At 40.4% G+C, this 26,228-nt stretch overlaps 2 protein-coding genes across 29 annotated transcripts in view; one reads left to right on the forward strand and one right to left on the reverse strand.

Moving 5' to 3' along the window:
• Positions 1-12,125, reverse strand: part of HNRNPA2B1 (heterogeneous nuclear ribonucleoprotein A2/B1) — a 473,571-nt gene extending 461,446 nt beyond the window's left edge. The window contains exons 1-13 of one of the 20 annotated variants that reach the window (XR_014796075.1): positions 11,908-12,101; positions 9,130-9,165; positions 8,922-9,032; positions 8,602-8,748; positions 8,142-8,352; positions 7,887-7,988; positions 7,711-7,791; positions 6,552-6,614; positions 5,342-5,461; positions 4,968-5,090; positions 4,118-4,200; positions 2,613-3,960; positions 1,557-2,085 (exon numbers count right to left, since the gene is read on the reverse strand). Coding sequence is in view for 8 of the 20 variants with exons in the window: in XM_084896372.1 (XP_084752498.1) it covers positions 4,139-4,200; positions 4,968-5,090; positions 5,342-5,461; positions 6,552-6,614; positions 7,711-7,791; positions 7,887-7,988; positions 8,142-8,352; positions 8,602-8,748; positions 8,922-9,032; positions 9,130-9,165; positions 11,908-11,913 (1,062 nt within the window). In the remaining 12 variants the exon portion in view is untranslated. Of the gene's footprint in view, positions 1-1,556; positions 2,086-2,612; positions 3,961-4,117; positions 4,201-4,890; positions 5,091-5,341; positions 5,462-6,551; positions 6,615-7,710; positions 7,792-7,886; positions 7,989-8,141; positions 8,353-8,601; positions 8,749-8,921; positions 9,033-9,129; positions 9,166-11,907 lie in introns of those variants that run through there. The other 19 variants (XR_014796083.1, XR_014796084.1, XR_014796085.1 and 16 more) reach the window with 19 other exon arrangements.
• A 140-nt stretch (positions 12,126-12,265) lies between these two features.
• CBX3 (chromobox 3) lies at positions 12,266-25,104 on the forward strand. 9 transcript variants are annotated; one of them, XM_084896389.1, is made up of 7 exons: positions 12,266-12,360; positions 12,722-12,899; positions 14,285-14,336; positions 17,748-17,890; positions 20,374-20,536; positions 22,878-22,972; positions 23,832-25,104. In XM_084896389.1, exons 3-7 carry the CDS (start codon positions 14,313-14,315, stop codon positions 23,956-23,958), a joined length of 552 nt encoding a protein of 183 aa, XP_084752515.1. In that variant the 5' UTR covers positions 12,266-12,360; positions 12,722-12,899; positions 14,285-14,312; the 3' UTR covers positions 23,959-25,104. The 9 variants fall into 9 exon arrangements, with proteins under 9 accessions (XP_084752515.1, XP_084752516.1, XP_084752519.1 ...); XM_084896390.1 differs by lacking the exon at positions 12,722-12,899 and having other exon boundaries at positions 12,270-12,360; XM_084896393.1 differs by lacking the exon at positions 12,266-12,360 and having other exon boundaries at positions 12,574-12,899; positions 14,291-14,336.
• The last annotated feature ends 1,124 nt before the right edge of the window (positions 25,105-26,228 follow it).

The following is a 26,228-nucleotide window of genomic DNA, read 5'->3' on the forward strand; positions in this document are numbered from 1 at the left end:
TAAAAATAGTATTCCTGAAATTATCCATCATAAAACTCCTGTTTATAAGTGAAATCAGGCATACTATTCCAGCTGGGCATCTCCTTTCCTTCCTACACCCATCAAAAGGTGGTTCTGATCAACAGATAAAAATCTTGGGGCAAGCTTATATATAAATTCAGAAAATGTTGAGCTCAACAAGAACCTCTAGTTCTGGTGTTATCTCTGGAAAGACACCCACTCTTGAGCTGTTACTAAGGAACTTTCTTTTGAAACCTCCCTAAATTACTGAATTTAAACATCAAATTATACATTTAGTACTAGTTGTTAAAGCATTCCTAAACCAAATTGTTATTGGGTATCTCACATTAAATTCCAGTTCTCAAGACCTGTGTGGGAATCAGCCTGTAATCATGCTTAAAAACTTTATACTATCCAATCATCAGAATAGAAGATGGTGTGACTTAGTAACATTGGTCCTATTTTGATATTTCTTGTTCTTGAGATTGCTATGGGGGGGAAATAGCCAAAAACAGCTTGCCAGCCCTGTCATGCCATTGGAACGAAACTTTCCAGTTGTCCCTGCAATTTTGGCCTTCAACTAGGATCAGGTAAATTGCTTCCAAATCGGTAACATGTAAATACTGAGGTCACAAGTTTATTGGGCTTATGCAGTATTGTTTATTTTTTGTCCTATCAGCAATACTTTTGGTATGTGGCAACAAGCTTGAAAGTACTGCCCCGTTACCTTCTTTTAGTAATTTTGATAGAAAAACTACCATAAGTTCTAAGGGGAGATTGTTTCGATAGCCACTTCATTTAGTTTATTAGGTACTAACACTTTAAATCCTCACCAGGTTATTTTTCCAGTTGATTTTTAGAGTGGGAGGGAATAGTAATTCGTTGCCTCCTGTAATGCGCCCCTGGTTGGGGCTGGGATCAGGCCTGCAGCCCAAGTTACATGCCCTTGACCGGAATTGAACCTGTGACCCTTTAGTCTGTGGGCTGATGCTCTACTCTCTAAGCCAAAAGCAGTGCATATCCGTTGGTTAAGGATTGGGTGTTTTAAGGTTTCTGACTTCATTTACCTCAAGGTCCAACTTAGTTGTCAAGCTAGACACTTTGGAAACTTTCCAAGTTATTTTCCTAATTTGAAGCTGAGTATTAAGACAGTGTACTTGAATAGTTATTTGAAACAAAAACAGCTTTTCTTGTTAGCCATCATTAGTTTGACTTACCTGATACTTTATATTATCAAAACTAAAGAAAATGAGACAGCCTTGGCATTTCATGTTTTTATGCTTTTTGTTATTTTAGGTAAATATCAAAGAAGGTCACCGTTACTAAATTTTATCCACCATACTTCTTAAACCCTTTAAAGACAGCTACCCAGTACTCAGTGAAAAATGCAACCACTTTAAGAAACTAGAGTCACAAATTTCGTGTCTTGGTGCTTTGCATAACCACTGAATTTGTACCACCGTTTAAAAGCCTGTAATAAATTTTAAAACGCCACCAGGGAGGTTGAACACACATGGTAAAGCCAGAAAACTATAGCAGCATTCCAACGCTGAATATAGTGTATAAAAGAATGGCATTTTATTAGGGACAGCCAGTAATGTCCACAATGTGTTTTTCATGTCTATTAAAATGGAAAAAAGGGAAATATGTACAGTTTTGTGAAACTGCTTTAAAAATCTAAGGATGGCAATTCTTTAGACAACTGAATGCTTATAGAACAAGATTCACACATTTTATGTGTAAACATTACACCAAGTATTTGGATACAAAAGTATTTATTTTTATAAACTTTATATTTAAAATAAAACTTTAATCTGTCTACTCACAAAACCTAATTTAAAACATGATACATTTATCTCTCTAGCTGATTTGATGCTATTTTTACAAACAATACTCAACTTGTAATGGTTTTATATTAAGAACCTATACTAAATGAAGTTTGTATAAAACAATTCCCTTTGATCTTAGAGTGCTTTTTAAAATGAAGGCACCAACAACTACTTTCAGATGGTACAGAATTTCTTATTTCTTGAAGACTCTGTGGTTGACCACTTCTTCATTAGTTACCTGCAGCAAGACACCTTCCTGCCAAAGGAAAAAAAAAGTATCTGAAGAAGTTTATCATGTTTGTCCAAAGAACCTAAATAACTTCTGTGGTGTTCTTAGGATCAAAGACGACTCACTGGTGCATAGAGCAGAATATGCCCTGATTATCACTTCCTGAAAAGGCAATAAAGCCAGGCAATCAAACTCTGATGATGACATTTAAGGAATGAATTTCAGCAGCGAACCTATATCTTTCCTATAAGATAGGGAATCGGGAAAGAATTAACCACATTCACACCCCAGTATTTAGTACTAAATACATACAGGATTTATAATGTAGACAGACACTGTAAATATGCTATTATCTGAAATCTGATTCAGCCATTTAGCCCTATCTCCTTAGGGTAATCCTGATAAGCATGTAAAACTAGAACCATAAAGTAAAATGTATTTTTAATAAAAACCCCAGTTCTCAAAATGCTTGATCCAAGAAATGTGAATACACATGGGTGTTAATGATGGGAAATTTCATGGTTTATTGAGCTTGCAGCCTAACTTTTACCTACCATTTTACTACCAACACCACTGAAGGAACCAAGAAAAGCTTTATTAATCACTTGGCTTGCCTCAGCTGTTGAAATGAAGCACTTTACAGTCTTTGTGGCAGCAGAATATACTTGTCCATGGTTCATATCAATGCTAAAATTCCAGCAGGGAAAAAAATGATATGTTAAGCACCTGAATCTTCATAGAGGGAGAGGGGGATGGGAAAGAAAGAAAGGGGAAAGGGGGGGGAGGGAACACAACCAAAATAATTTAAGTAACTGACAGACTGGAAGACAGGGTTTATGAAATTATTCTCTTGAGTTTATAAATTGTTAAACTCAATTTATAACTATGTTAAACTACTAAGAACCACTATACTGAAAGACCATTGAAGAGAATTAGTTTATCTTTTGGGGAGGAAAATTAAGAAAGGAAAAGTAAATAAGATCTTACCTAAAGAAGTTTAACTGAAGCTTAGAACTATTTGCTCTACACCCTCAGCTTTCGTTGGCATCCTTATAAACTACTGTAGTTAAAAGCTTTGTAGAAACAGCACAATTTTTTAAGACTGGCTGAACTTAGTAGCCGCCAAGAGTTTTCTTGTACTAGACCTGTATCCCTGAAGAGTACCTCGCTGGGGTTATTTCCTTTCCTTGCATTGAAGAAGCAGCATCTAAAAGATCTAAAAAGGTGTTTCTCCTTGCAGAGATATCCCTTAAGTTATCTAGATAATCCTGATGAATTGCAGACAACACACTTATATCTGACCAGCATTTATCTTACACAAATATAACAACAGCTTTGCAATGGACCTTAGTTATACTACCCACTCCTTAACTTATTTAAAATAAAAAGTCTAGTATTACACAATTTCCTTTAGAATTATTTTATTAAATCATAAATGTACAACAGCTTCTTAACTCTACACACGCACTTAAATTTTTTTTAAAGGAAAAAACGTTATGTCTTATTACACCATGATCCTGGCTAATAGCTTTTCAAAACTTTTGAGAAAAATCTTAAAAAAGGTTTCACATGTCACCTGAAACTTACAAATTTAACATTATCAAAGAAGGAATGCTTCTACACTCTTACAAAGACCACTAGAAATAAACAACAATTAAAAAGCTAAGAAACTGTCTCAAAGGCATTTTTTTTTTACAATCCTTCCTCCACAGTAAGGTAATGTTATTAAATAATCCAATCCATTCACAAAATGGCTCTCTGCATCTGCTCTGGTGTCTTCTGCCATATCACTGCATACTTATGCATGACTGAGATAAGAGTTTCCTTAACATTGTTATTCGATAACCTGAAGCTGTTCTGTTACCTCTGGGCTCTCATCCTCTCCTATTTATACAGTGAAGCCTGTTTCAACAGAAGTAAAGAGTAAAAAAAAAATAGGTTATGAAATTATCCATCTAACCAGGTTTTAAGGAAAGATAACATGATCCTAAAAAGCTTTTACTCCTGACAGCTAGGTCTCCCCAAGACAGTAATAATGTAAAACTCAAAAGCTACTTACCCATGGCAAATAGGAAGAAGCTCAATATCGGCTTCTCCCTCCATAGCCCCCACTTCCTCCACTTCCTCCAGGACCATAGTTTCCTAGAACAGGACGAAAGCAAGCTTACTTAATTTCCCACAATCACTATAATAATTATTAATCCTACCTACCTAGCTATCATTTGGAGCCAGTAAGGAAGGTATATTTAAAAAAAAAATACTAAGAGGCATGAAGAAATCTATTTGGTCCTACTACATAAAAATTTGAATAAAGATTTGTGATTAATATTTAAAGAGACAACTCATACAAATGTGTAACACTTTGCTATGTATTTGGCCATTTTATTTGGCTCTCATATAATCAGTCAAGGGGGGAAAAACCCCATGCAAAATATCTAACCTCCTTTCCCAAATTGTAAATACAGGGTGGGGTACAGTAGGGTTACAGTTGTGAGTACATTAAAGTCTTTATTCTTGCATTACTTCCCCCTATGAATTGTAAATCTTTTTGCCCCACCCTGTATTTTACACCACTTAACATCCTAACCATCCATCACACCAAATCCAAGCTGAAGTTATACTAATTGAATTATTTCTGAGAAGTTCGGTGACCTTTTAAAACCAGGGGTGGGAAACTCTCAACACTCAAAATCATTTGGTCTGCAAGGGAGTAAACTAAATACTAGATCAAATATATTGGGCTACTTTTTAAGTAGATAATTTTGCATTGCCCTTCAAACATAAATATCCTGACTCTTGGCAGAAAAAAGGTTCCCCAACCCTGCTATAAACTATGAGCATGTTATCATGTCAAAAACTAATCTTTTCCTTTAACCCCACGAAATGACTTAAAGAATGTAATAAATTACCTCCACCATATGGTCCCCCCATGTTCCTGCTACCACCAAAATTTCCACTCTTCATTGGACCATAGTTAGATGGTTGCTGGTTATAATTTCCAAAATCATTGTAATTTCCACTTCCGTAATTTCCTGTAAAAATAAAAGTTTAAATTCAAGTTTTGCATAATGACCCTCAGATTTAACAAACATTAAACAGTAATACATGCCAAGTATTTACAACAAATCTCCCAAAAAAGCAAATCAGAATAAATGCAAAACACCTATCTACAATTCTACAATTTTAAGGCAACTACTGACAACATTGAATTGAAAGAAATGTCATTAAAAGTCATTAATTCCACTCCAAATTCCCACATAAAGGTTGCAGGTGAATTTATTACCTCCTCCATAGTTGTCATAACCACCTCCGTAGCCCCCACCCTGGTTGCCATATCCAGGTCCTCCACCACCATATCCTCCTCTTCCTCCTCCATAACCAGGGCTACCTCCAAAATTGCCACCTATTATAAAATAAGCCTTTAAGTAATTACTTAATATTTTCAATGCCATTTGAACTGTCTTATCAAACCCATTTCTAGATTTCCAAAACATATTTTTTATATTTGTTCTATGCAATCTCTTCTAGAATAGCCTCAAGGGCAGAACAAAGTATCCCTGATAAAATGAGGGAATTGGGAGTACAAACCCACAATCAACTAGATAAAACCATTAGAGACAAATACCTATCAGTGTCTCTGCTCTTCCCTGAAATTAAAGGTATTAATGGTTCTTTTAAGACACCTTGTATTTTGTATTGTTTCTGAGGGTAGATGAGGTGTAAGCTAACAAAACAAGAGCCACCCCATCACCTTAAGTGGTCCAAAAGACCCCAACTTCCCAACTCAGATTTGTTTCCTAATAATATGCTCACTACACCCTTAACCTAAGTAGAAATGGGGTGTCAGAAATTAGCAAACTGATGGGCAATTAATTTGGATTTCAAAGCAATGTTGGAAATATTTAGGTGTAACTTAGTTATGTGTAATTTGTGACAAAATCAGTCTTTTGCTAACTCATGTTGAAATGTCTTTACTAGGAATTTGCCAGCAGGTATCAATCATTTCTGTACTCCAACAAAACATCTAATATTATCACTTGATATGTAACAGTGGCTCATAACCTTAGCTGGACCCAAGAGTACCCTTGTGTACTTTAGAAATGTTCCTTTGATTACATTTGGGAAGTTATCCTCGGGGATTAATCATAATTAAGGATTAAAACCTAATGGTCCTATCTAATGCCTTATACTTTTTCAGGGAAACTATACATAAAGTATCACATCTATGTTCAATCCTTTTGCTTGAGAAAGAGTATGGCATCTTTAAATTCTCATTTAAAATTCACCCAAATGATCTTTAATCCTATACCACAACTATTCCCTTTTCTAAGGTGTGAATTATAAAGGAAAAGCCAAGTGACTAAAACAACTATCACTCAAAAGCTCTTCATCAAAGGTAAAATGTAGACACAGAAAAAGCTCATGTATGTACTAAACTAGACAAACATAAGCAGGATTCAATCTTTAAAGCCCCATAAATCAAAGAAACTGACCTCCAGGTCCTCCTCCATACCCATTATAGCCATCCCCAAATCCACGACCACTTCCATAGCCATCTGTTGGGGGGGAAAAAAATTATGTTAAATATACCCTATTCAGTTTCTTATCTTCCTTTCCTCCATATTCTCTATTACTACCTATGGATGATTAGGAACTAAAGTATTAGTACTTTATCCTTCAAAATAAACACAAAGTATAATTCATTAAAACTCACTGTCAAGAAAACTGCCTAATTTACGGGCTTGGACTTGGCAAACTTAGTCCATATATTTACTTAAGAATGACGTTAATTATTCAGATAAATACTTGGAAGCTTAATAAGATTTAACAGCAGGGACCGGTTTGGCTCAGAGGATAGAACACATGTGTCAAACACAAGGCCCGCGGGCCAAATCCAGCCCGCCAGGCCAGGCCTTGCAATGTGGCCCGCACCGCGCTGTCATCACTGCACTCCGCTGTCAGTTTATGACATTGTCAGTTTATGACTGTTCAGTAAACCATTCGGCCCGCGATTTAGGCTGGATTTTAGATTTTGGCCCCTTCTCTGATTGAGTTCGACACCCCTAGGATAGAGCCTGCGGACTGAAAGGTCCAGGTTCGATTCCAGCTGAGGGCATGTACCTTGGTTTCGGGCACATCCCCAGTAGGGGGTGTGCCAGAGGCAGCTGATTGATGACTATTTTCACTCACTATTCAGGATTACTTGGTAGTTTTAAAGCCATTTTAAATGTTCTTAAAGACCACAAAAAAGATTTCTGTAATTGTCTTTTTTTAAAAACATATATTTTTTTATTGATTTCAGAGAAAGGGAGACGGGGAGAGAAACATCAATGATGAGAATTGATTGGCTGCCTCCTGCACACCTCCTACTGGGGATCAAGACCACAATATAGGCAAGTGCCCTTGACCAGAATGGAACCTGGAACGACCATTCAGCCCTCAGGCCAATGCTCTATCCACTGAGCCAAACCAGCTAGGGCTGATTGTCCTTTATTAGCTTTAAGATTTAACTCTTATCTTTCCTAGCCAAATCAGAATATCCCATCTACTTATAAAAAATTACCATCTTAAAATTAAACTGATTTCATGATTCTAATCATAGTTTTCCAATCAAGCATATTCATCCTTCAATATATAGAACTTAAAACTTACCAGATCCTCCTCTAAAGTTACTTCCTGGTCCAGGCCCAAAATTTCCACCACCACCTCGAGAATCTCCAAAACCAAAGTTGCCTACAATAAGTGCCCTAATTAGTAAAAAGCATTTACACACACACACACAAAAAAAAAACATTTAAAAGGAAAAAGGAAATAGAATTAAAAGGTACCTCCTCTTCCACTTCTAGAACTTTGAACTTCCTGCATTTCTTGTCTAGACAAAGCCTTTCTTACTTCTGCATTATGACCATTGATGGTATGATATTTCTGCACTGGAAGGGAAAATTCAGACTTCAATAAATCAGCATTCTATAAATTGTAACTTATAAATTATTTTAAAGTTTGCCTTTTAATAAAGATGTAGGTATTACCATAACAAAACTAAATCTATGAAAGGGGCATACATCTAGTTCTTATATACTTACACACAATCTTGTCCACAGGATCATGGTCATCAAAAGTAACAAATCCAAAGCCTCTCTTCTTCCCAGACTGCCTATCAGTAATTATCTCAATGGTATCAATTTTCCCATATTCTTCAAAGTAATCTCTAAGGTGATGTTCCTCAGTATCTTCTTTAATTCCACCAACAAACAGCTTCTTCACAGTTACATGAGCCCCTGGTTTTCCAGATTCCTGTAGTAGTAAGTAGGAGGGAAGTAGGGGGGGTGTCAAATCATGACCATAGAAACCAAATTCGATTGAAAGCATCTCTGGGCACCATAAATTGTTCCTATCCTATGGTAAAATACCAGGTAATGCAACAGCTTATGAATAAGAAACTCGTCTTTGGGAAACCACCATAGCTTAAATCGAGCTAATTAAAAAGAAGTTCTTTCAAAATTTATATTTTATCTTTATTGCACGAAGTTATGCTATGCTCACCTCTCTTGCAACAGCACGTTTTGGCTCAACCACTCGTCCATCAATTGAATGAGGTCTTGCAGCCATGGCAGCATCAACCTCAGCCATGGACGAAAAGGTTACAAAACCAAATCCTCTTGATCTTTTGCTTGCAGGATCTCTCATTACCTTTAAAATCAAAGGAAAAGTAGCATTTGATCTAGTTATTCTTCAATTAATAACATTTTTAAATTAAGGACCTAGATTTGTCATTTTCTCCAGGATTCACTCAGTATTTTAAACAAATCAGTCCAACAGTTGAAGGACTGGTATGTAAAGGCACTTTTATGTATTTAACGTACCACACAGTCTGTAAGTTTCCCCCATTGCTCATAGTAGTTCCTCAAACTTTCTTCTGTGGTTTCAAAGCTCAAGCCACCAATAAAGAGTTTACGGAACTGTTCCTTTTCTCTCTGCAAAGGAAAACACCATTTCAATTTTTATTTATATTTTCTCTTTGTATGCAGGAATTTAAATTCTTAAATATAAGGTGACCTGCTGGCAGAGTACCTTTTTCCTCTCCAAAGGAACAGTTTCTAAAGTTTTCTGGAGGGAAAAAAAAAACTTACATCAAATTTTAACCATATGTTAAACTGTATATTAGTTGTGTTACACCAAAAAATTTCGTCAGCTGTACTATACGTTTCAAAGTCATATGCTTCATTCAAACTTACTTGACATTAATTCATATAAATTCAGTATCACTTAGCTTAAAAAAATACTTTCTGAAGTGAAAGGAGCAAATCTATTCCCTGGTAACTGAAGAGTTAATCAATTCTCATTAGAATTTGCATTCAACCCTATATCCTAGAACAAAACTGAACACTAAATACTCGGTTTAGATATAAAAATAATTGGTTCTTTACAACCCATAGTTTACCATTTAGGATTTAGATACAAGTGTCTGATTTGTTTCCTTTCATTTGCTCCCTCTGGTGGAAACTCTAATGTATCACAGTAAGAAAAAAATCCTTTCCCCACTTACCAACTACTTTTGGTTGGGGTAAAAATTTAAATGTTCAATATATATAGCAAAATGTCCTTAAAATTCACTCTCTGACAAACTAAAGATTGTTTATATCTTAAAAAGTAATAACCACGATTTCCTGGGCACTCCAATTTCTGGTACTTAAATTGACAATTCATAAGCAAGCTGAATGCATATAGGGCTAACCACCCGTGAGTCAGTAAAACACTGTAATCATTTCACTGTTCAAAAATTTCAATGAGCACTGTGACTACTACCACTGGGGGAAATACAGAAAGCTCAAGTGTACTGAAATTATTGGACATCTGACAAGCTACACAACATACGCTTTCCTAATTTTACAAGCAAAAAGGATAAAAGCCTAGGCTGAAATCTTAATCCCCACAAACCAGCAAGCAAATATTGCTGCTTTATCAGTCTTGAATTTAGAACTAACAAGTATGGATTGGAAATCATTTGGTTTTCAGGTAAATTTTTAAAAAAAAAATTAGAATAGGTCTGCTGCCCATGACCAACTGCCATGAATGTGCCATATAAACTAAAAGATTAAATTAATGTGACTTTCGACACATCAGGAGAGTTTATTCCCAAATAGCATAACTCTCAACCCAGTAATATGCAGGCTTTTGCCCTGGGAGCATGATATTCTGCCATTAACAAAAAATACACTGATAAATCAAGCCAGACAATTTTTTACTCAGTTAACTGCTTTCAAGAATGGGGGGGTGGGGGTGGGGAGGTAAAGATTAACAAATTATCAAACTAGCTCCTAATACATTTAAATGTCAATATGTTAAAGCGATTACTTTGAATATGGATATATTAACTAATTTCACTTACTGTATTGTCAGAATAGGTGTTTAAACCCCAAGTAAATAACCGAGATTTAAAAAGTGCATATACAACAATTTTTTCAAATCACTAGACAAAAGCAAAAGCTTGTTACTTACCTAAGTTTTCTCCAAACTTACCCGATGTCCACTATCGATTAAATTTATTTTACAAGGGAGCACAGGGTCAAAGAAAATGCCCAGATAGACCCCCCCCCCATTCGCTTTAGACCTTATACTTATCAATGTAATGATCAACCATGATTGCAAACATAAATGGAAACAAGTGACAAAGTTCAAATACATAACGGCCCAGCCAAAAACCTATCTACAGCAATACACACAGGCATTGAAGGACTGAGCCGTGCTTCGTTTCTATTTCACTTCCTCTTATAAGAATGCATGGTCTTTACGAGTAAAGCATAAATTTACAGGCAAAAAATATTTTTTAGAGTACGAGAAATACAGCTCAGAGGGAGTCCTTCAGGAAAATCGTTTTTCAAAAATGAAGACGCCCCCAACTATATAACCTTCCCCACACCTACCCATAATGGGCACTAATCTGATTGGGTCCCAATTCTGGTCTTATTTCTAATTGTAAAGTTGAATGCAAAACTGGCTTTTTTGGTCACCGCAAACCAGGAGGAAAAAAAAAACCGTTACCCAGAGGAATCAGCACTGCAAAACAAATGTTCCCTCTGTGCTTTGGGTCGCCTGAAAGCGGGGGCAGCGCTTCCCCGCGGGCCCTCCGCGCTGCCACCAGCGCCCCCCCGCCCTTCGCCGCGGCCGAGCGCAATGGCGCCATTTCATCGAGGAAGGAGCGCGCCGCCAGCGAGGTGCGCAGGACCCGAGCTGGCCCCCGCGCCCCGCACACCCGGCACCCGCCTCCGAACCGCGGGGACCCGGCGCGGGGGGGGGATAAAACAGCTGCCCGCTTCTAATTTTGGATTAAAAGGGCCCCAGCAGGAGGATTCAGACGGTTAAAGAGAAAAACGCGGCGACGACGGAGAGGAATGAAAATGGCGGCCGCCAAATCCGGATCCCAGGAGGGGGGGAGGGGAGGCGCCGCAGTCTCGCTCCGGCGGCGCCGGGCCCGCCAGGCGCTCGCTCGCGGGGCCGCCGGGGCCGCACGCCGGCCTGTGGTGACCGGGCAGGGGCGACCCCCGCCCCCGCGCCCCGCTTTGGACTGAAGCGCGGCCGCGGCCGCCATGAGGGAGGGATCCCCTCCCCCACCCCCAGCGGAGGGAAATGGCGCCGGCAGGCTGCAGGGTGGGGAGAGCGCTGCACACACAGGCCTCCCTCCGCGGAGGCGCCCCCTCCGCGACCGTCTCCGGGGACCCACCGCTCCTGAGGCGGCCCGGCTCCGCGGCCGCTCTCCCCGGCGGGCCGGGTGGGGGCCGGCCTTCCACAATGGCGCCAACGGCCTGGCCATGCCCTTTTCCAACAACTCATTGATTTCAAACCCGTTACCTCCATCGCGGACTCAGTCGCTTCAGCCCGATTTCCCGCAGCCGAGCGAGATGAGAGAGATCTCCGCGGTCGCACGCGAGCCGGACTCGTCCTGGCGCTGTAGTGAGAACTGCCGCCGCTGGAGAAACAACAGGGCCGGAGGCACGTCCGCACGCTCAGCCGGCGCCGCCGCGAATGCCGCTCCGGCCGCGGCCGCCGCTTTTCTAGAACCTTCCCCTCCCACCAACGCGTCCTGACGTCAGGGCGTTGCGTAAACGCCCTAACTGCCGCCCATGGCGGGAACCCGCCACGCCCTCCTTTACGCCGAACGCGTACCCCGCCCTCCCCGCCGCCCGGGGGAGCGCCGGACGTCGCCTGCGTAGAGCGGCTCCGTGAATTGGCGGAAGGCTCGCGCAGGCGCGGTCCGCTCTCTGGAACTGCGTTCCAGCCCCCCGCCGCCTGAGCGCAGGGCAGGTGAGAAACGGTCGCGCCATTGGAAATACTAATCCTAAAAGCTGTCGGGTGGAGCTTACTCCCCAGCCCAGAAGGTCCGCTCCGTCAGCAAGGCCTTGGCTAGTGCTCCCATCTGGCCTTCTGCCCCCCCCACCCCCGGGAAAAAAATCTGTGCAGCCTCCCCGCAGCCCTTCTCCCCCCCCCCCCCCCCGTCCCTTTCCCCGGAGCCCAGGGCTGGCTCGGCCCCTTCCGGGTCCATCCAAAGCCTCTTCTAGTCAACAAGCTGCAAGCGCGCTCCGCCAGCCTAGCGCGGGTCAGTGTCCTTGGGGTCCCATTCCCCGACCCCGCCCCAGCTCCGTTTTCCTCGCCACCCACCTCCCAGCCCCGGGAGATACCCACCCCCGGAGCGAGGAAGTGGGCGGAGTCCGGTTTTGGCGCCAGCGCTGCGGCCGGCGAAGCCGAAACGTCCCCGCCCTGAAGACCTTGGTCCTCGCCCTCGCCCTCGCCCCTCCTTCCCTCTCCCGCCCCTCCGGGGACCACCTGGCGCCACCCCGCGAACGGTAAGTTGCCGCGGTGGCCTGCACCCTCCCCCTGGGTCTGGGCTCTGGCTCCCGGCAGGCCCCGCGCGGCCCCGCCCCCTCTCCGGCGCGCGCACGCACGCCCCGCCCCGCCCCTCGCTGTCGCCGGCGTGGGCGGCGCCAATCCCGCTTGCGGCGCAGCCCCGCGCGCGCCTCCCGGCCCCCTCCCCCTCGCTAGCGGCTGGAGCTGAAGGCGCGCTGGGCCGAGCCGCCGCCGGAGGAGCCGGAGCCTCGGGACGCGGAGCTGCACGGAGGCGGTGAAGTCGGTGTTTCTCTCTTGCAACGGAGGTGGTGCTTACGATGCGTCTTGGGGACCCCCCCCCCGCACCCCTCACCCAGTCCCCGGCTCCCACCCGACCCCGAGGCGCGGTGTGGGACTGGGCGCGGAGGCGAGGGGAGACCCCCGCCCGCCGCCGCGGGCCTGGCGCGGGGCCGGCGTCGGTAATGGGGGTGAGGCTCCGTGAGGGGGCAGAGGCGGGCGGCAGCCGCCTCACTGAGACAAAGCGCGGTTATTCCTCCCCTCCCCCGCCCCCGTCGACATGGAGCCCCCTCCCCCTCCCCCTCCCCCTCCCCCGCGGCCGCGGCGGGGCCTCTTTCGGGCGGGCGGCGCCGGGCCCTCCGCTGCTGCGCGCCCGCCGCCCTGGGCTGCGGCGGCGGCGCTCCGTTACGTGGCCGCCGCGGGCGGGCGGGCGGGCGGCGGGCTGGCCCCGTGGCGCAGCGCCCGGAGCCCCCCGCCGCGGCCTTTGTTTCTCCCCGCGGGCGCGCTGACCACGAGGCCCGGGCTCCCGAGTGGGGGCGGGGCGGGGGGCCTCGGCGGGGGAGGCCCTGGGTCTCGGGGGGCGGGTGGAGGTGCCCGGGAGGTGGTTTGTTTTTAAGCGGAACCGCATGGTACTGGAGCATCTTGCTGTGTTTTTTTTTTTTTTTTTTTTTTTTTTTTTTTTTTTTTTAACGAGGGGCTGGAAGGAGGGAAGGTTTCACCTAGGCGACTCTTAGAACTCTTAGGAGGCCTGCAGGGAAAATTCACGGTACTCGGTCATTTTGATCGGGTGATTGCGTCTGGTTTTTGAACCCAACTATTAGGCCATTTTTAAATGAATAGTGAGTGTGATGTAAATGAGGTGGGGGGGGGGGTGTCTGCAGTTTTTTGCCCTGTTAAGCTGTCTTCGTACCGATGGGCCCCATAAGGTTTCCAGACCCACTTGGTTGGAATCCTGATAGACTCTCAGGAATATATTACTAATCACTTACACAGCAGTTCATGTGGATTTGTATACATGGGGAGGGGCGGTGGGAATCCAAAAGACACTGTGGTTAGCTACCTGTTTGTGTCATGTAAACTTCCTTTTAACTGCCATGCATTTTTCTAGTAACAGCTCTTCGAGTCTGCAATAAAAAATGGCCTCCAATAAAACTACATTGGTAAGTTAATGAAAAACTAAAAGGGTCTAACTCAAGTTTTTCCTCTGAAAATTATAACTTTGCATTTCGGTGATTGAGAAATTTGCATCCATTTATATTCCCCAGTGCCCTCTGCCCCCAGTGTTATGGGAAGAATTAGCTGCAAAAACAAACGCATTACATGGAGATGATTATTGATTTGGCCTAATAATTTTGATTAGGTTAAGGGATAATATACAAAATGAACCAAACTGCACATCTATCCAGTAAGGAGAGAAGAATGGAGCATATGAGCAGATAACTTTTTTTCTCTTCAGTTTCTTAAACTCAAAGTTTTACTCTTAGTTTCATTTAAAGTTCTACAAATGTGTCAAGACATTGTATGTTCAGTTAAGTTATAAATTTGAAAAAAACACAAGTATTCACATGAGAATCATGAAATTCAAAGTTATGATTTCCACAGTGTTTAATTCAGACACTGCATTAATAATAATCTTACGTATGCAAAGGTATTGACATCTAAATAAAACAAAACATGTGGACTTGGTTTGTACATTTTCCCCTTGAAGTTTACACTGAAGGGCAAGTTGGTGATTTATAATTTGTGTCATCATTAGAGTGCACATGTAAATTAAATGTCCTGGGAAATATGAAATATAAAGCCTGTCTGGTGGACCTATGGTGTAAATGATTCTCATCAAAGCCATCAGTGGAAAAAGCACAAAGCATCTTCTGTGCCCCTTCAGGATTGAATTTCAAATTTCATAATCAGTGAACCAAAGTAAGTGATTGAATTGGCTTTATGGTCACCTATGTCCGAGTATTGGATGGGAAAGGAGCTATTGCTTGGTTCTTTGGGGGTGAATATATATATACAGAAAGCAAGTAGATGCTTATATTAAAACCAGAGGCCTGGTGCACAAAATTCTTGCAGGGATTGGGGAGGTGAGGTCCCTCAGCCCAGCCTGTGGACTCCCACAGTCTGGGAGCCCTCAGAGGATGTCCAGCTGATGACTTAGACCCCGGCCCCACCAAGCTGGCAGTCAGATATCCTTTGAGGCAAGAGGCGGGTCTCCCCCCCACTGGGGCACAGCCATGAGCCAGGCTTCTGCCTGAGCCGTCCCTCCCCCTGTGGGACGGTACTGACCACCAGGGGGCAGCTCCTGCATTAAGCATCTGTCCCCCTGGTGGTCAGTGCACATCATAGCGAATGGTCCTACCATTAGGTAGATTTATATACTTGGCCTTTTATTATATAGGATTAAATTGATTTTGTACAAAGTTTTTTAATCTTTATTAAGTGATTTTATCTAGTCTGAGGGTTTATCCTTTTCATTTTCTGTGCTTATTTTTGTCATCTTTATTCTGTTCATCTCTTATCCTCATGGACCTATTTTGTTTGTCATTTAGGATTAGTGTCTAATAAGCTTACGTTTGCACCCAATTTTTCTTCATTCGTCCCACTACCATGCTTACCTTCCTTTTACTGCACAGAAGCAGAAAATTATATGATTGGGTGCAGTGCCCAAGTAATTAATGTGTGTGTGTGCCTCTAAATAACTACATAGCTTAAATGTTCTTTTGCAATCTCTGGTATTCTGTTGTCTTTTTCTGCTCTTTTATTTTTTTAATATATATTTATTTCCAAGAGGAAGAAAGTAGGGGGGAGAGAAAGAAACATCAGTGATAGAGACCTAGAAACATCGGCTGCCTCCTGCATGCCCTGCATGAGGAAATCGAGTCCAAAACCTGGGCATGTGCCCTGACGGGGAATGGAACTGTGACCTCCCTAGTTCATAGGTCACCCTCAACCACTGAGCCACAACGGCCGGGCTAGTTATGTGGGGTTTTAAAGTTTACTCATTTTCAGTCTTCTCATAACAAATCTGTTTGAATTATTAGGAAAAGGTGATTTGGGCTTGGTTTCCTGCTTCTCTTAAATAGTGTTAATCTTTGAAAAAAGAAAACTAAGCTAAAAGTGAATTTTGTTGGCTACTAATTTAGACCTTTTTTTTCCCCTTTAATCCCACAGGGATATGTTTTTATTGGTTTTAAAGAGAAACATTGATTGGTTGCCTCCTTTTCTTGCCCCGGCCCCTATTGAACCTGAAACCTTCTGGTGTATGGTGCAACACACCGACCAACTGGGCCACCTGGCCATGGCCCAATTTAGACTTGAGTAACCAAGAAGGATTTTTTTTTTTATAAGTAAACTGATCCAGCGGTTTGACATCTTGAAATGACAGCATTTATAGTTTTGTTTCAGTTGTTCAGTAACATATATTATCAATAGAGATTATGGAAAAATAATCTTGTTCTTTTTAATCTAGTCATGGTCTCCTTAGTTGATCCTGTGACTGATACTAGGATTTTGAACCACGTTATCATTCTTGCAGTTAACCTTTTTTCTATATTGCTGAGCCTTTTAACATTGGTGTTTGAATTGGCAAAGGGGGTCTTAGCGAGTGGGGGCTATGATTTCACTGGCCTGCGTTTCACTTAACTAAGATCTGTCACTGCTTCTTCCCTCACCTCTGTCTAATCTCCTAATACCATCTAGCTGTGGCTGGGTTGTTAAACTGAGTGAAAACTAGTAAACACATTTCTTGTAGATGACACAGAAATAGACCAGGAAAAGATAAGTCTTTTCCACACAGTGGGTGTTTTGTTTTTAATATATTTTATTGATTTTTTACAGAGAAGAAGGGAGAGGGATAGAGAGTTAGAAACATCGATCACCCCCTACCTCCTGCACACCCCCTACTGGGGATGTGCCCTTGACTGGAATCGAACCTGGGACCCCCTCAGTCCGCAGGCTGACACTATCCACTGAGCCAAATGTTCTACATAGCTTAAATGTTCTTTTGCAATCTCTGTGTGGTTTCAGCCGCACAGTGTTTGGTTTTTTTGTGGTTTTTTGTTTTTGTTTTTTTAAGCAAGTATACCCCCCCCCCTTTTTTTTTTAAATATATTTTATTGCTTTTTTACAGAGAGGAAGGGAGAGGAATAGAGAGGTAGAAACATTGATCAGCTGCCTCCTGCACACCCTCTATTGGGGATGTGCCCACAACCAAGGTACATGCCCTTGACCAGAATCGAACCTGGGACCTTTCGGTCCACAGGCCGAAGCTCTATGGGCCAAACCGGTTTCGGCAACCACACAGTGTTTTTTAGTGTATTGTTTAATTGAAAGGTGGTGAGTAATAGGTTTAAGCTAAATCAACTTAATTACATATTTCTTTATTGTTAGTATCTGTTGGCTCTCCCCCCCCCCCCCCCCCCCCCAGAAGTGTCTATCTTAGGATATAGAAGTAAAAATTTAGGTGTCAAATTCAACAATAATATAAGCAATAAATTTAGCCTTTAAAATGTACCCCCCAAAAAACAAGATATTTTTATAATTCTTTTTTTGTTTATTTGTTTTTGTTTTAGCAAAAAATGGGAAAGAAACAGAATGGAAAGAGTAAAAAAGTTGAAGAGGCAGAGCCTGAAGAATTTGTAGTGGAAAAAGTATTGGACCGACGTGTAGTGAATGGGAAGGTGGAGTATTTCCTGAAGTGGAAAGGATTCACAGAGTGAGTGAATCCCTTCTGTGTTTAAGGGCACTTAAGCGGCATTTAAAACTTGTTTTCAACCTGAGGTTTTTTATTAGTTTTTCCATGGGTTTCTTTTTCAAAGTTTTATATAGTATATATTTTGTTGATTTTGTACAGAGAGGAAGGGAGAGAGATAGAGAGTTAGAAACATCGATGAGAGAGAGTCATCGATCAGCTGCCTCTTGCACACCCCCTACTGGGGATATGCCCTCAACCAAGGTACATGCCCTTAACCAGAATCGAACCCGGGACCTTTCAGTCCCCAAGCCGATGCTCTATCCACTGGGCCAAACCGGTTTCGGCCAGGGGTTTCTTTAAGTTTATAGAATTCATTTAATTCAGGGTATCTTGTTCGAGTTCTGTTTAAAAGGAACCAAGTTCTTAGCCTACATGTTAGCCAAGCAAATTTGATACTAGTTGCTTACCTTGGAGCGTCAAATTTATAGAATTATTGAAGTGCTGTATTTTTTAAGTTGATTTCTGAGAGGAAAGGAGAGGGAGTGCACTATCAGAGCAGGCCCTTGATCAGCTGCCTCCGGCACGCCCCCTCTGCTTTCCGGCAACCTTCCAGTGCATGGAACGATGCCCAACCATTGGGCCACCTGGGCCAGGGCCCTGGGACGCATTTCAGTGTAGCTATTGTACTAATTAACTAGAATACCTAATCTACCTCACTTCCTTACACGAGGAGGGCACTAACATGGAGGTTCTATAGTGTAGACCAGTGGGTATTGAACAGAAGTGCTTGTTATGATCCAGTTCTTACTGTATCCTAGATCTCTGTGAGAAGTAGAGTCTGGGCCTTTTTTTTTAGCTTCCTGGTTCCTCATGATCCTTGTTACTAGTGGCTCTCGTAACTGCTTGTATTAGCTGTCTTGTGGATAACTTGCATGCAGAAATTACATTCTTAATGTTTATCATGTACAAATATGCTTAGATTCTCTTCTGTCTCAACCACAAAAACAGTGAGGCTCTATGGGCAACAATTATTAATAATGGATAGGTAGAAACCTACAAAGAGTTTTCTGAGCGTGATGGAGATGAGTATGATAGTCAGATCATTAGGCTTCAGCTACCTGGAATCCACCTCCACCATTCTCATTTTAAAGCAATCTCCTTAGCCGTTTGGGAAGAGTGAATTGAATGGAAGGTTCCGGTTTTCCTGTTAGCTTCTCAGTACCCTTAGTTGAGTTCAGGTATTTATCATAAGTTCATAATGTACCTCTAAAAAATTTTCCTAGCTGAACCAAGCAAATAAGCCTGAATTATTTTTGAATGAGATTTAACCAGTTTGATTTAACCAAAATTGATAACCTTCATATGGTAGAGAGTTGGTTTTTGTTGGTTTGTTTTTTAACCTTCTGGCATATTAAAAACTCTATGTCCTACCCATGAAATGTTAGGAAACTGACTCTTCCCTTTCTCCCCAAACTGAAGGCTACTCGTGCGATTGAGAGCCTACTATGTGTTAGGTGATATAGGAGGCTGTAATGAAAGTAACTACAGAACGGAGGCTCCACTTCAGCTCTCGTCCTCCTTCACCCTCTAATTTAGGTTTGCCAGTTTTGAAGTCTGAATCAACAAACCACGTTGAAACCAGAGGTTAATAGCACCTTTCCCTGCATCTCTAAAATGATTAGTTTCATTCTATTTGTGTAAAGGCTTTTTTGGATCAGAGCACACAAAGTTTGCAAGCCTATCACTGTTGAAGGATGATCATACTTTCACATTTGGCAATTGATACTTGTTTTCTTTCCAGCCCTTGTTTATGGGCCCTGAAATTCGAATTTTATAATTTTCATTTTGAAATATTTTTCCAACCAATTAAGAATGTAAAAAACAGAAGGCTGGATTTAACTTTCTTTCTGTTGCTAATTCCCCCTTTATATAATTTCCCAATTTGAGCACTCAGCAGAAATTGGAAGTACTACCGTGTTTCCCCGAAAATTAGACATCCTCCGAAAATAAGACCTAGCGCATGGAAAGATAAGACATCCCCTGAAAATAAGACCTAGCGCAACTTTGGGAGAAAAATTAATATAAGACACTGTCTTATTTTCGGGGAAACAGGGTATCTCATGTTTGAGAATACCTCAATTATTTTAAACCACAGTATTGGAGGCCCTAACTCTATGTATCTTCTGATTAATCTATTAAAATAATTTACAGTGGGAATTAGGAATTCACATTTTTAAATGGGTTGTTCCATAATTTGGAAAAATATTAGCTTGTTAATATGGTGGAATCAGGTTTTGTTAACCTGGAGGTAATATAGCAGATTGATCCCTTGGATAGGAATTGTGAAAGAAGACATAAGGGAAATATGATCATGTGTTAAAAGAATGTGAGGCATAGGGAACAAGTGGTTAGCGCAGAGGACTTTTCACATATATATTAAGTGAATCTGAATGACGGTAATAAACCATGTTTAATCGAATGAACTTTTTTTTAACTGAATGCAGTGCTGACAATACTTGGGAGCCTGAAGAAAATTTAGATTGTCCAGAGTTAATTGAAGCATTTCTTAATTCTCAAAAAGCTGGTAAAGAAAAAGATGGTACAAAAAGAAAGTCTTTATCTGACAGTGAATCTGATGATAGCAAATCAAAGAAGAAAAGAGATGCTGTAAGTATAAAATATTGCCCACCAAACTAGCTTTTTGTAAAAGATTGATGGCTTGATGTTTAAAATACTTTTAAGACTTTAATGCTTTTAAAATATCATTTAAACACCTTTTAAAAAGGCTTGCTTTAAATTGTGCTAGTGTTATTTTGGGTAGATTCGTGGATATGGTTCCTATGATCCAAGACTAGCAATCCTTGAAAACAATCCACATAGCTCATCCTGACTGTTGACCATTTAACAGCTTTGACCACAAGAAAGTACTTTGGTATGTGATATTTCCATTATCAAAGTAATGCCAATGATACTTTGATTTTGACATAATCTTTGATAACATTTTTTGTTTTATTGGCGTGAATTGAGGCAGTTGGTTTAGTACTCACTACATGTTCAAATCTTTGCCTACTGGTGTCTGTGGCTTGAGGCAAACCACAACTCTGCTTGCTTTCAGCTTCAAAAAACAAATTATATTTGCCCTTTGTTCTGGGAATGGTAATTTGGGAAAGGGTCTTCTTAATTGGCATTTAGGCTTGGGGACTAAACATACACTACAGATTTCTTGATAAGATCTTTATATTTTAAATTTGATCATTTGAACTAGATGCCATATACTTTACAGATAATCCATTAAATGTTCATGACATCTCTATTAAGATTATAGGTATTATCTCCATTTTACAGAGGAGAAACAGAGGTTGGCTATAGATTTGGTTTGGATACTTTAACAGTCAAAACAAAAAAATAACAATGTTAAGAATCAGTATATTTTAGTCCCCTTATATCTAAGGTTTCAGTTACCTATGGTCAACTGATTCCAAAAATACTAAATTTCCCCAACCAACATTTTCTGCTCCTGACATCCAACCATCAACATCGTCATGGCTCAATGATCCAGGATCACCTGGAGCCAGATGATCCTCCTTCTGACATAACATCAGAAGGTCATTCATTTACTAACTTAATGCTACATCACAATGCCTACGTCATTCATCTCATCGCGTAGGCATTTTACCATCTCACATCATCACTAGAAGGGTGAGTACAGTACAATAAGACATTTTGAGAGACTACATTTATATATAACTTTTACAATATTTTAATTGTTTTATTTTATTACTAGTTTATCTCTTACTGTGCCTAATTTATAAATAAAACTAGATAAGTATGTGTAGGGGAAAACGTGTGTAGGATTTAGTACTATCCACTGGGTCTTGAACATATTTTTGAGTGAATAAATGGGGACTACTGTATGTAATTCAAAAGTCAACCACGTGCTCTACAGAAGCACTGTTTAATTACAATAGTTAATTTTCATGCATTTAGCCCTTACATTGTGCCAAACAATCTTCTAGATTACTTAATTTGCATGTCATATACATGAAAAGTCTGTGAGATAGCTGATAATATTCTTCCTATTTTGGGGGGTAGTCTAAACCACAAAGAGGTTAACTTGCCCAGAGCTACGCAGCTAGTAGAGGTTAGAACCATTATTCTAAGTAACCTAGGCATCTGACTTCAGAGTCTGGGATACTGATGTGAAAGTCTGGGTACAATGAAAGGATTTATTGATCTAAATAGCTCTTAAACTTTGGTCTCCAAAAAATTACCGAGGATCCCAAAGAACTTTTGTATATATGGGTTATACCTATAAGTGACTATAGCAAGAATTAAAATAGAAATTTTCAAAAGTATTTATATATTTATTTAAGAATGACAAAATCTATTGCATGTTCATAACTATTCATGAAAAGCAACTTTAAATGTGAAGCATGTCATTTTTTACATTTTTGCAAATTGTTTTAATGTGTGGCTTAAGAGTAGATAGTTCTGTATTTGATTTGCTGTGTTATGATTGGAGGAGGCATGTGAAGACTATGAAGTTACATGAAAAGAGGGGACCTTGTGGATAAATGCACACCCCAAAGGTCTCAGGGATTCCCAAGAACCCTCAGAGGACACTTTGAGAATCACTAGCTTATAGGACGTATTTTAGAAGATTTCTTACTATTCAGATTGATTACAATACTGATTAATCTTGTTTTAAGGATTTTACAGAATTGATTCTATTTTTGTATGTGCTTTATAAGTATAGGTAATTTAGGCAATTTCCTGGGAGTGATTTGAAATACTATCTTTAAGGATTTATAATTATTAAATTATTAAAGTTATCAGAAATAAAGGTATTAGTTTGTCTGTTTTAATTTATGGTTCAGAATACTTTTAGATATCCAGGTTTTTTTCTGTTTGTAAAGAGTTATATGTCACAAAAACAAATTGGAAGTTAACATTATTAATTTGCTGTGTGGAAACATATATGCAAATAATCATTTAACTTCTTAAACAGGCTGATAAACCAAGAGGCTTTGCCAGAGGTCTTGATCCTGAACGAATAATTGGTGCCACAGACAGCAGTGGGGAGTTAATGTTCCTCATGAAGTGGTAAGTGTGTGGGTGATTACTGGTATATTCTAAGTACAAGTAGATGGACTTTATTTTTTTATTTTATTTATTTATTTATTTATTTTTGACATAATGAGGAGTGGTGGGAGAGATGGGCATTGATTTGTTGTTCCACTTATTTATACATTTATTGGTTGATTCTTAATTGGTGCCCTGACAGGGGGATCGGACCTGCAACCTTAACAAATTGGAACCATGCTCTACCAGTGTTTCCCAACCTTCTCTCATGATGAGAATCACCTGGTGGAGTTGTTAAAACACAGATTCCTGAATCCCAACTAAGAAGTGCTAAACTAGAATTTTTGAGAACATATAGGTAAAATTGTATACTTAACTTAGCGCTCTGTATATAACATCTGTGTTAGAGCACTAGTTAAGTATACAATTTTACCTATATGTTCTCAAAAATTCTAGTTTAGCACTTCTTAGTTGGGATTCAGGAATCTGTTTTAACAACTCCACCAGGTGATTCTCATCATGAGAGAAGGTTGGGAAACACTGCAAGTCTAACCAAATGAGCTACCCAGCCCGAGCAATGGGCTTTCCCCCCCCCTTCTGTGAGGCTTTATGTAGAAAGGGTTTTATAGTTTCCATCATTAGATAATAATTATCTGCTGAAGGGATGATTCTACTTTTACTAATGATATTTCAAAGCAAATATTAGCAAACAGGCCTGTTTTATAAAATGAAATTTTATTGGAACCCTACCACAAGTACCTCATAATCCTCTTGAATTGTTAAATAATCTGATTAAGTTATAATGTGTTGAGCCATTCTCCTTTGACAAAAAAGGTATAGATTTTTAACTGAATTTTTTTTTCCCCTCGCCCCACAACAGGAAAGATTCCGACGAGGCAGATTTGGTGCTGGCAAAAGAGGCAAATATGAAGTGTCCTCAAATTGTAATTGCTTTCTATGAAGAAAGACTAACTTGGCATTCTTGTCCAGAAGATGAAGCCCAATAATTGTTTGCATTGTTTTTTATATATATTTATACATATATATAAAATCTGGGTCTTGGTTCTTTTGATTTATTAGTGTGAAGAAAGAACTACATTATAATGAAAATCAAGTTTGATATGTTTGTTTTGAAGTAGTGCTGGGGAGTTGTTTGGGGGGTTGCATCTGTAGCACTGGTTACTTTGAACAAAAGCTTTCTGTAGTTGCTTCCTTTGTCAGAAAAGAACGTTTGATATCATGTTGTTGTATTTTTTCCTCTGCGTTAGAGAAGTCTCTCTAAATGTTGGGGGAAATCTGCATAGTCATTACTCAGTCAGAATTTGTATGTGCCTAAGGATCATTGTGGGGTTTTTGTTTATTGGAGGGAGAGGGAGGGAAGGTGTGTATACATATGTAAATGGTTTTCTTTATTCTTTTTGTTTTGTTTTTTTACCAAAACACCATTTCACAACCATAGATAAGTTCATGTTTCTGAGCTGCCATCATTTTCAGCAACCTAAGAAAAAAATTATTTGAAGTTAAATTAAAATTTTTCCTGAAGCTTTTAACCTTTGAAATTAGATAATTTGTGATTAATTGGGAGTTATATATATAAGGTAAGCAGTTTAAATTGGACAATTTAAAGTAGACATATCAGAATCCATATATACAATCAAATACAAGTTTATTTGCAAAACCCCTAAGAGGAAAATTTTATCACTGCCAATAACCTCACCCAAATGAGAAAACTAGGCAAACCCTGATGTGTTCTAATTAAGTAAGCAACACTTATTTAAAGGTTTTACCTCGTAAAATATTCCTTTACAAGAAGTTGAAATCCCTGTGCTAGATTGCTAAAAGTTAAGGTCATGGAAAGTGTAAGACTATTCATGGATACCTAATCAGACTGTTAGAGACCTTGGCAGTTTAGGGCCTGCTGGAATAAATGGGTGAACAAACTTTTTGTAATCTAAACTATTGGTCTGCATGTTTTCTCTTTACTCCAACTCAGTCTTTACATGTAGGCTTGGTCTCAGTATTGGGGGTACTGGTTCAACAAAAACCAGGAAAAACAATAGCTTTGTAGTAAACAGAATGTTACCAACCAACTGTATATTGTTTACTTTATTGTAAATACTGGTAAACAGTGGTTAATAAATAGTTTTATATTCCTTTGTGATTAGACTTTTTCTTAATCTGATGGCCTTTATCCTGAAGGTAGAAACACCCACAGACATGTGGTTCCACAAAATGTGTGTTTTTTGTGTGGGAGGATGAAAATTAGTTTCGTGTGAAATTTTAATACTTAGGATATAGTTTGTTAAAATTACATCTGAAAAACAAGTTTTCCAATAGGAGTGAGCTGGTTATGTTAGATCTATGTTTACTCATGTCCAAATCCACAGAGAGAATGAAGTCATTTTGCAACACATACACAAACATTGGACTACGATGTTGTATAGCTGAAACAATATCAATTACACATCAATTTTTTATAAGAACATTTATAAAATCACAGAGGTAGGAGAATCAGTTTGTTAAAGAGATGGGCTTAGGAACAAGTTAAAGAGTTTGGGAGAAGAAGGAATGGTAACTCACCAGAGGGAAGGAAGGCGAGGGTGTGCTCTGGGGAGGGAGGGCACCTATACAGGCAGTCCACAGGTTACGTCGGACGACGCATATACATGAGTGCTTTAAATTCTTATTACTGTTGTGTACGTGCTTCAGTGAGTGACGTAGGTGCTTATACTTAGGACGAAAATGGCAGTATGTTGCACCGTATATTTACTTGTTTTTGTTTCTAGAGGCCGTCTATATTCATTGGTTTCTGGCCCTTTCCATCTTCAAAAGCAGCAGTGTAGCACAGTCTCTTCACCTCTCTATGCCTCGTTCTTCATCTATAAGTTGTGGGTTTTTATAAAAATGAAATGTGTACATGTGAGGCACTTAGAACAGTGTAATATTTAGCAATCAAAAGGTTTTGTTTTTTACAAGCAAATGTTTATTTAGGAAGTTACAGAGGTAGAAGTGAGCCAACTGGCCTGCCTGGGCTCAGGAAACAAGTTACAAAGGCTGAAAAGAGCTGTCAGAACTTAGGAAAAGGGGGGGACAGGTGTGCACGGGGCAGCTGGGTGCTATTTAAATAGATAGCCAAAATAGATAGCCAAACCGGTCAGGGCTATCACAACCTTTTTTAAAAAATAATTTCAGCCGAAACCGGTTTGGCTCAGTGGTAGAGCGTGGGTCTGCAGACTGAAAGGTCCCAGGTTCAATTCCGATCAAGGACATGTACCTT

This window comes from Pipistrellus hanaki (assembly GCF_964339955.1).
Source record: "Pipistrellus hanaki genome assembly, chromosome: 10".
Classification (NCBI taxonomy): Eukaryota; Metazoa; Chordata; class Mammalia; order Chiroptera; family Vespertilionidae; genus Pipistrellus; species Pipistrellus hanaki.